Here is an 11075-nt window from a genome sequence, read left to right on the forward strand (position 1 = left end):
CCCTTTTACCACAGTGGGTAAAAGGCAGGTCTTTGTTTTTTTTCAGGAAATGGCCATGCGGCAAGTGAAGCACTGGCTGTGTAGCCATTTCGGGGGGGGGGGGGGGTACTTGCCCATTGAGGTGGCAGTAAGGGCTCCCAGTAATATTACCGCCAGGTGCACACTCAAATTTTATGCGCACTATTAAACCGAAAGCAAGGGGGAGGAATGTTCCTGGCACTTGTGCACAAATGTTTTGAGGAAAGCGCAGCTCTTGTGCTCATGCCCAGGTAAAACTGAAAGTGCAAGCACACATAAGCTTTTCAAAAACTGTTTGCACTTAAATTTTTTAAAGGCTCATGATTAAGCGCAGAAAAACAGGCGCCAATGTGTGTTTTCACTTTTCCTCAGACTCGCACATGTTTATTTCTCGCTATCAGTGCTCAGATGCTGTACGGACTTTCCTTCCGCTTCCAAAACAACACAAAACTGGTAGTTTAATATCAGAAATTCAGAAGAATTACTTTACCCTCGAGCTGGCGGTAAGGTTTCAGCGTTAATGCTAGCATTTTTTTCTGCGCTGTTGTTTGAGCATTGGCAGGGTATACAGAGTAACCTCATTAACATCCATATCTATACACTTAAATGCAATTTGCGACCATCTTTGGCACACACATTGATATCTGCGCTAAAGCCCTCTGAACATTAACGTGTGCGCTGGTCCTGCACTAATTGCCTTTAATGTTGGCATTAGGTTTTGAGCATTGGCCCCCAGGAAACCTGTCTTATATAGTAACACAATAAATGATGGCAGATAAAGACCTGAACTGTCCATCCATTCTGCCTAAAGGTCACACTCATTATCAATTAATGATTAAATCAACAATTAATGTATATAAAATATTTGATCATGATCTTTCTTTGGCAGTTTTGCAACACAGACCATAGAAGTCTGCCCCGGCCCTGCCCTTAGGTTCCAACTACTGGTGTTGCTGTTGAAAACCACTCCAGCCTATCCAAATCCATCGTCATTTGCAGGACACAGACTGTAAAAGTCTGCCTGACACTGTTCTCATGTTCCAATTATCTCCCCTTGCCTGCCCTTTCTTCATCTTCCCAGCTTCCCAGTCAGGCAACAGTAGTAAAAGAGCTTCATGCTGTAGCTGGTAATTATTCTTGTTGTTACTCTGTGCCAGCAAAAGCCTGCTGTGAATCATAGGACATTCCAGCCCTGCTACACCAAAACCCACAGATTCACTCTGATCCTGGCATCTGGCTCCTCTCTCAATTCGCAGCTGCTAATCTTTCCCCCTGATGAAACTTTGCTGCCTTCTTGTAGCTCTGCTTCAGATTCAGATCATTTTATTGGTATTACAATTGAACACATGTTTCCAAAGTAACACATTAATGGGTTAAGTTAAAAAGAAAATAGAAAAGAAAAGCAGAATGAAATTTATAAAATAATAGCAACAGTAGTAAAATAAAATTACAGAGAGCACTGTCCCTCAAAGCTGAGCAGGTGTCCTCCACCTACAGTCCTGCCAGCAGGTGGTGCTGTTTCACTATTACATATTCAATAGTGAGAGACAGGCAAACTCTGCAGGATTCCAGTGAACCTGCCTATACCTAGTGATTCAAAATACAATCTTGAAGCATCACCCCCTACTGGCAGCAGTGCAGTTGGAGGACTCTTACTTAGCTTTGAGAGAACAGTGGTACAGAGAGGTCCGTAACCAGAACAGTTCCCAGGTTCAGGTCCTGGTCTGCACTGTCCCTGATCAAGTCACATTTCTTCCCTGGTGGTAGGTGTGGACACAATATATTTTGTTGCTAGACCTGCTGCTTCTCCTCTTTCCTCCAGGATTATACAGAGTTTTAGACCAAAGAGAACTCAATGTGGAGAAACCAGGGGGATAAAAGCAAAGAAAACAAGCACCAGAAGGGCAACAGTGATGTTTTATTCGAACACAACATGTTTACTTGTAAGAAAGTTGGAGTTTGATACGCTTGTTTTATTGACTAAAATACCAATAATTATTCATGACCAAGTCATTTTTGTTTAACATGACAGTGCACCCCTGATGCAGTCATTTATTGAAAAATGGCTATGTTAGGTTTGTCCCTGAGAGGATTGTCTGGCTTTGGGCACGCAGGATGGCTTCGGATGTAATATAATTAATTGGCGATATCAATAAGTGGCATAAGCAGTTATTAGTGCTAATCTGCAGTTGTGCACGTAACATGCACTTAAATTCTCCTGTGTGCAAGTGCAGAGGGGGTGTTAATGTGGGAGGGACCTGGGAATGTTGGGGGCATCTGACTATTCTTGTGCACATTTTATAGTTTTGTTTACACACTGAACTGCTGCATTTAGCTGCCACCATATTTTATTTATTCATTTATTTAGATTTTGCTCACACCTTTTTCAGTAGTAGCTCAAGGTGAGTTACATTCAAGTATTTTTTTCTCAGTCCCAGGAGGGCTCACAATCTAAGTTTGTACCTGAGGCAATGGAGGGTTAAGTGACTTGCCCAAGATCACAAGGAGCAGCAGTGGGATTTGAACCGGCCACCTCTGGATTGCAAGACTGGTGCTCTAACCACTAGGCCACTCCTCCATAGAAATGGCATTAAGTGGTCGAACCTAAAGTTTAACGCGTAACTGCAGACTTACGCTAGGATTCTATAACAGATTTGGCTCGCAGCTTGGCCATTATACACTACTAGCATATTGCCCAGTTTTTTTGGTGCCTAACGTTTGGCAACCTTTAATGAATTTGTCCCACACTGTCCCTAAATATGATACTCATTATATAGGCATAAGTGTCAGAATGTACATGTATAGGTTGCTAAAAAAAAAAAAACAGGCATACACACATATAAATGCTGGTATTTCCACACAGAAACTGTCGAGTGATGCTGCTCTTCTTTTGAACATGTACTTTTCCAATTATCTGTTACTGCTGCACATTTAAGGAAATACATATGTATTACCCCTTGACCTATACATATTTTATAAGAGGCTCCATATTCAGCAAGTCTTTTGTAAAATAGTCAGGAAAGTATGAACATCCAGCTTGGAAGACTCATTTCCATTCTAGTTATCCTATGCAAAATGGAACTTTAGATATGAACCAAACAGGCATATTACACAGAAAATGTTTGGGGAAAAAAACAGATTTGCAGGGGTTTTTTTTAATGGCCCTTTTGATCAGAATGTTAATGTCTTTCAGTGATGTAGCCAGGAATTTTGAAACAAGAGGTGTGTCTCATGCCGCATCTCTTTCTGCCCTCTCCACCCCCCCCCCCCCCCAATTACCTTAAAGTCACCTTCAGTCTTTGAGGCTTTCTCTCTGAACCATCCCACCCTTCAGAAAAGAGGAATTTGTGTCAGAAGTAGTGGGATGGTCCAGAGAGAAAGCCCTGGTGCAGGCCACAGGTGGCTTATGAATGCTGCTGGTGTTGCATGGGCAAAGACTGGAGATGATTTTAAGGCACTGGGGGGAGGGATAGAATTGTGAGAGCTTTGCAGGGTCAGGAAGGGAAAGGAGAGATGTGGCAGGAGGGAGAAGGGAGGGACTAACAGAGTCTGCATATGCAACACACGCACTTTGAATGGATACGCCACTGATGTCTCTGCACACACTATACTTGACTATGGAGGTCATTTTAGATGCGTTGCACAGCAATTCTACATGTAAATAGTAGCATTTGCACGTGTAGGTGGCTTACATGTATAAATGCAGATTTTAGAATGCTACAGTTTACATGTAGACTTTCTGCAGAGGTTTGGTTTGAGTGGTCAAAAAATATACAAGTATTAAGAACTGTTAAAGAGAGATGTTTATTTTTTTATTCCTTGTTGACTTTACACCTCCGACGAGGCATGCAAAGTGACAGCAAAATGCCCGTTTCAGCCAGGGCTTGAAAGAACGATTGAGGGGTCCATTGCATGTAGCCCTTTGGTAATATAGGGGCCCTTTTACCAAGCTGTGGTAAAAGGACCCCAACGGCCAAGGCCCCCTTTTACCACATTGGGGGTGTGAGGGAGTCTAGAGGATGTTGCCCCTCTCCCTTGATAGCACTCCCTCACTGTGTCACAGCCACCTTAAAACTTAACAGTCTTACCCAGGGGATGGAAAGGACATGGAGGGACGGAGTCAGGAGAAGCATGGTCCAGGAAATGTAAAAGCTCAGTACACAACTAAGTGAAAGAGGCCCAGAGGGAGCAGTGACACCCAACTGCATTTTCCTCCACCTGTGAACTGTATCTGTTACACCCTGGTAGGCTAAGTTCAACTTGGAACCTTGCATCTTTGGATTTTGACCCGAGTAAATGCTAGAGACTACATTGGTAACTCTGGGGAACCAGGCCAGAGACAAGGAAAGTGTACTGCTTTGCATGGCCTTGTAGGATAAGGCTTCTGGTAAACCTTGTTACATCTAAGGAACATTTTTGTGTTTATTTTCTCTCCTCTGCCTGTGAATGGAACAGGACCACTACCTGATACTTATTAAAAAATAGTATTTCCTTTACCTGTGCTCATTTTGTGGCTACAGTTTGTCCTGGCTCCAGGCCTGCCCTCGCTCATGTTACCACAAGGTGCAAAACATTTGCTTAGCATGCGTTTAGTGACAGCTCCTGTACTGGTATTCCTCTGCTGTTGCTAAATAGACACTGGCTGAATCTAGAAATACCAGCACTGGCCAGGTGGCTCCTAATTCATGGCCGTCTGTTCTTTTCTAATATGCTATAATGAACTGTATACATACTCTTAAAACAGTTTAGAAATGTATGTACATCTCTCTGCATGTAACTGTGAATCAGGCTCTAAATTATTTCCTTCTCTTTCTTATGTAATGATAGGCTCGAAGGCAACAGAACACTCCACTGTTTGGAAAGATACTCGTTCACGATTCAGCTCAGATGATCCTGGGGACGGTACAAGTGATTTGGATGAGGACGAAGACCTACAGATTCAAGTTCCCTAATGCTGAATTCACATTTGTGAGCAACAGACACATCGGCACACAAAGAGGAGAGTTCTGGAGTTGGACATGCAAAAAGCACAGAATTCCCAGTCACTAAGAGATGCAGAAAGATGATCCATAAATCTAGGTGTTCACTCATGCGTGTTTCACTGCACTTCAGCACTATAGTCTGGACAGCTCTTGTGGCAGTCAAGATGGCTGTATTGAAATTAATAGCACTTTCAGCATTTTTTTAAACATATTTTTAAAAATATTATTTTATCATCTCTGAAGAAACCTTGGATCAGAGACTGACACATCAATTCAAAAGAACCTGAAGAAGGAATCACCGTTACTATGGACTGGCAATCCCACACGAATCACTGTGCCACTGCTTCTTTGTCAGTCTACATAAAAATGATACAGATCACCGACGTTAAAAGACCTCATTCTGGCTTGGAGACTTTTGGAGTCTTGACATGATTGAAAAACCTCGCGTAGGTTTCTCCAAGAGCTACCTCTCTAGGGACAAGGGTCAATAATAAATCTGGCTTTTTAAAGGCAGAAACTGCATCTCTAATCCTGTTATCCACAGACAGTTCAACTAAACTCACTGGCTATGAATATAAATTCACAGGTAATTAAATCTACCTCAAACCCAATATCCTAAAACACTAAAATACATGTCAGGAAAATAGTGGAACAAATGAATCAGATTGTCAGTAACCTAGAGAACCATCATTCAGACAAAAGTTAGAGCGTGAGGTGAGGATTGGAGACTCTGCTGCCAAGAGAAACTGAATAGATTTTCAGAATGAATTCCATTTGTCAATCTATTGATTATCATTTACAATTTATGCATGGCTGTTTGTTACACTATTTTCAACTGCATATTTTTCAGTTTTTGAGATGATTAGTTATGAGGTTAGATTTAGCTGTTCATTGAGTGCTTTTATGTTAAACGACTGTCTTAGAGTTCTGATTGGATGAGAAATGAAATTTCTGCCTTAACAGTTGCCTCTGTTTTGTTGTTGGGGGGGGGGGGGGTGTTCTTGGTATAGTGGTTTTCTTCTACCTTTCCAGCTCAGTTGAAACCAGTCCTCTATTGGTCTTTGGTGCTGTGAGCCTTTTATTTGCAACTAGCTGGGGGCAGCTTTGGTTGGAAGGGCCAAACTAATCTGCTGCTCCGCCTCCAAGCTGTCTAGTTGCTGATACTCTGTTGGGTAAAATATTGGTGAAGTCATGGCCCCAGTGGCCCACCCCATTCTGCAGCTTATGCCTTTCCTTATATTCCAATCCGTACAACAAGGCCACAAATCATTGTTCGATGGCTGAAATGTTGTTGCAGGGAGCCAAAGCTAGACTCAGAAACTGAACCCATCTCCTTCACATGGCAGTGCACAGCACTTGTCCATAGTAGCTGAGACACCATTCAAGAAGTGCTTCTTGTGAAATATTTTTGAGCTTCGGAACTCTTTGTATTTTGTGTCTAGAATCTTTTGTTTGTTGGCAGCACCTCTACACTCTTTTCCTTGGATCTTAGAGCATGATGTCACTGACTATTTGTCTCCTATATAGGAAAATCAGCAGTCAAAGGGCATTGGAGGAGTCTCACCAAAAAGATCATGTTGACTTTCTATTGTTTTCTGTTTTGACTTTGCAATGGAAAACAAAGAGAGTTCACTCTTGAACTTTGGTAATATATTATTACCATTTTGTTTTAATGTAGCACTTTTGTCCATACAGTTTAAATACTTCTTAAATATCTTATCTACTAGGAAGATCACGTCTTCCCTTCATTAATTTTGTGACACCCCTGCAGGAAGACAGTCATATAATGGTATCAGCATCTTAACTATCCCTTACCCATATCATTCACCTCCATATATCTTATCACCCTGATCATACATTATCTCTGTGTGATTCATCTTCATAGATACTGGTCTATATCCTAAATATCTCTTACCTATATTATTCATAATCAGAGATTTCAATGACTTTGCCTTCTTAAATAGCCTTATCACTCTCAAATATTTACTTTGGCATTTGTATAGCATTTGGTGTCTTATAACTAATTATGTACAGATACAGTTCCCTGCCTCAAGGAATTGACAGTCTCTACCAAAAGGAGCCTATTCACTAAATATGAACTATTTTTACTGCAGTGGTAAGAACATTTGCATGTGCACATAGGGGGAAATTCTATAAAGTAGGCACAAAAATTTATGTACCAATTATGCATATAAATGATTAGAATAATGGCATATAAACACGTATGTGTGCACATTTATTATAAATGCCAGATACTCACCTAAACACTATTCTGTAACTATGCAGATATCTTGGAAAGTACAAAGCCTGCAGATAGGCGTGCATATGGAATCTCTGGGCGGGGCAAGTTACACATATAGGGTCGGATTCTATATATAGCGCCTAAAAAATCCACGTAGAAAACATTTCTGCCTAAGCGTATTCTATAAGCTGCGCCTAGATTTAGGCACGGTATATAGAATATGCTTAGTTGATATCCCAGTGCCTAAAACTACGCACATCTATTTACACCAATGAAAACATGGCGTAAATCCCGGTGCGTAGATTTCAGTGCAGAGGGCCATATTCTATAAGTACGTGTGTAAATTTCAGAACGCCCATTTCCCCACCCATAACCACAGCTCGTTTTGTCTACGCGCATTGGAAGTTAGGAGCAGTATGTTACAGAATACGCTTAGCGAGTTATGCATGTAGGGCGCCTACGCACGCCCAACACGCACCGAAATGGACTTACCACCCAACTACCGCGTGGCTCTTGCAGTAATTTCATTTTTGACGCACGTCTGAAAAATGTTTTGTATTTTCTAGTGCACGTAGCGGATACGCACCAAGTGGCATCTGACACACGTAGGTCATTAGCACCCAAATTCTTTACCACTAGGTCTGTGGCTGGCGGTAATGTCAGAGACTCAAAATGGACACGCAGCAATTTTGATTTTGCTGCATGTTCATTTTCGGGGGGAAAAAAAAGAGGCCTTTTTTACAGGTACGCTGAAAAATGATTCTGTGTGTGCCCAAAACCCGCACCTACACTACTGCAAGCCACTTTTCAGCGCGCCTTTGTAAAAGGACCCCATAAATTCCAATTATTGCCAATTACTACTCATTATTGCTTAAGTGCTGTTATGCTAATTAGCTTAAGCCAATTAAGTTACGCACATTGTTATAGAATATGCCTGTATTTCAGTGTGGATCTCTAGGCACATTATATAGAATCTGGGGGATAATTTATAGCCTGTTATATGTAATGTGCATATCTCCTACAATTAGTCGCACACAGTTACTGCAGCACTATAGCAAGTGCACTAAGCGCATATAGATGTATATGCCCGTTTATACTAGTATTCTTTTTTTGTATCAATCTATGTTTATTCAAAAAATGTCTTTAGAACACAAAATGCAATAAAGAGAATACATGTGCAATGAAAAAACAGCAAGAACCCCCCCCCCCCTTCCAGATCCCTTCCTTAAATAAACCCCCTACTCTAGTATTCTATAACAGAAAGGAGATGCCTACGTTCCTTTGTAGAACAAGTTCCTACCAGGTTACTTTACATTACATCAAGAACTTCTATTCCGCAATAACCTGATCAGTTCCATGCGGATAACATAGTTAAAAAGAGAACCAGAACAACCATCTGGGAATTTACAAAACCTAAAAGCAATATCAAAAATATAATCATTTCAATTTTTTTAAAATAAAACTGTCTTCACTTGTTTACAGAAGGAACACAAATGAGATAAAGAGCAAACGGAAGAAGGAAGAGAGTACCATATTGTTGTGGCTTGATACGGGATTGAAGCCGAAAGTTGTTTAAGATATTTAACCAATTTAACTGTAGGAAATAACAAAGATATTTGCCCCCTCAAAAGCTGTCTTGTCAATACAGAGAAAAAGCCCACCCAATACACAGGTATATTCCTTGTAGAGTCTGATGATAAACCAGTGTGTACAGCTTAAAATGATATCTTGCTATAACTGTGAGCCAATGTAACTCATAATAATAAGGAGTAATAGATACATCCGATCTTAAAGAAAAAAAAATCACTCATAGCAACATCTTCAATAACGTATTGGTGCATCCCATGTATACCACATTACAATAATTTAATTTTGATAATAATAGCGATTGTACTATAAGTCTAAAAGATTGTTATTCCAGTTTCTATGAATCAATCTTAATTTTCTTAATAATAAGAAAGAATGTTTTACTACCTTATTAATTTGATTAATCATCAATTCCTAAAATCTTAGAAAAAAATTCAAATTTAAATTGCATCTTATTGATAGAAAATTTTTCTTTACCCTCAATCTCTTTTTGAGAGCCCAGCCAAAGGAATTTTGTGTTCCCCTGATTAAGTTTCAATCGGAATTCCTTTGCCCAATTTTCACTAATATTGACGCATTTTTGATTTTCACTCAAAATATCCATATATACTTTGGGAGCTGGTAAAAGTATAGTAGTATCATCTGCACATATGTAAAAAAAAAATTATTTGCTCTAAGCATCTCCCTAATGGCTGTAGCAGGACATTGAACAACTTGAGGGAGAGAGGCGAGCTTTGTGGTACTCTGCAAACAGGAATCCAACTGTCTAAAAGAACACCGTGCATTTTAACTCCGTTATTCCTATCCATCAGAAATCCCTTGAATCATTGCATTACTGCCCCAGATATACCAAAACTATCCAACGCTAAAAGAATAAAATGATCTACTAGGCCAAGTGTGCTAATTGTACGCCTACAATTCTAGAGGGTAATTCTCTACTGGGCCTACCCAGTGCTTTTTCACCCATATTTGATGAAAAGGTTCTTGTATATGCAAAACATTTAGCAGAGTTATGATCAAATAGCTGTAACTATGTTGTTTACAGGTATTAATGCCACCAGATTGGATCTCTATACAATACATACTTCAGATCTGTAAAATATAGCCTCTGAACCAAACCTTTCGGAACCTGAAAGCAATTTACCAGACTCTGTCTTAGGCCACTTCCTTCATGCCAAAGGAACCCCCTTCACACACACACCCCTCCCCCCATCCCAGTGATCTAATTGTCCTGTCGCTCACATTTGCCCCTGTTCTAGTTCTGCCTCATATGCACAAACAGCCCCCTGACCTACCTACCTGTTTGGCGAATTGGACGAGGACGAAAACAAGCTTATTATACCAATAAGTTCAACTGATAGCTGAAACTCAGTAAGGTTTATTTTTAAATGAGTTCAAATCTCATTAAAATATCATAAATTGAAGCGAGACATAATATTTAGATAATAGAAATAAAATATAGCACTAATAAAAAATAATGAAAGCGTCAACGGTATTTTAAATAATGCTTTGAAGTTTATTAAAGATGTGATGCAGTGGGGCACTTCCTATTAGGTAATAATTTAAGTTTTTGAAAAGTTGGATTATGAATTTTACAATGCTTTATTTCTAATCATTTTATAACATTGTGCCTACCTAGTTCTTTGTAATCTGTGCATAGGCATTTTTAGGGGTGTAGTTTAGGTTGGGCTGGGGTGGAGTTGCGATGCACACACATTTAATGAAATACATGTGGAAATACATTGATTGAATACATGCAAACATTTGCACCTTTGAAGCAGGTATAAATCTATGGAAGAGAATATCTGCTGTTAGGGATAGTTCTGGAAACCTATTTCTTCCTCTCTAAAATAAGTGCCTCTTTGGTCATTCCACATGGGTGTCCAATTATAAAATTAGTCCCACCTGTTTTAATGACCTGTAACATGGTTGAACTGTTAGCTTAGTTTAAAAGCACAGTGTGAGCAGGGCTTCAGGTTCTCTTGGTGTATTTTTACATTTATGATCTGTTATTATATTGTTTAAACCTATTTCTCTCAAAAAATTTGAGACACTTACAACTGTTTTTATATTTTGTGTACTACCTTGTGGCAGTGCCAGGATTGTCAGTACGTAAGGGGACCTTTTACTAAGTCACGTGTCTACGCATGCCCAACGCACACCAAAATGGAGTTACCGCATAGCTCTTGAGGTAATTTCATTTTTGCTGCGCGTCTGATACATGCATCCAAAAAACAGTTTTTATT

At 39.9% G+C, this 11075-nt stretch overlaps 1 protein-coding gene across 1 annotated transcript in view; it reads left to right on the forward strand.

Moving 5' to 3' along the window:
• CCDC102A (coiled-coil domain containing 102A) overlaps positions 1 to 7431 on the forward strand; it is a 131714-nt gene extending 124283 nt beyond the window's left edge. The window contains 2 exon segments of the mRNA XM_030203569.1: positions 4846 to 4882; positions 4885 to 7431. Coding sequence (XP_030059429.1) covers positions 4846 to 4882; positions 4885 to 4970 — 123 coding nt within the window. The 3' untranslated portion in view covers positions 4971 to 7431.
• Positions 7432 to 11075: the final 3644 nt, after the last annotated feature.

This window comes from Microcaecilia unicolor, chromosome 5 (genome assembly GCF_901765095.1).
Source record: "Microcaecilia unicolor chromosome 5, aMicUni1.1, whole genome shotgun sequence".
Taxonomy (NCBI): domain Eukaryota; kingdom Metazoa; phylum Chordata; class Amphibia; order Gymnophiona; family Siphonopidae; genus Microcaecilia; species Microcaecilia unicolor.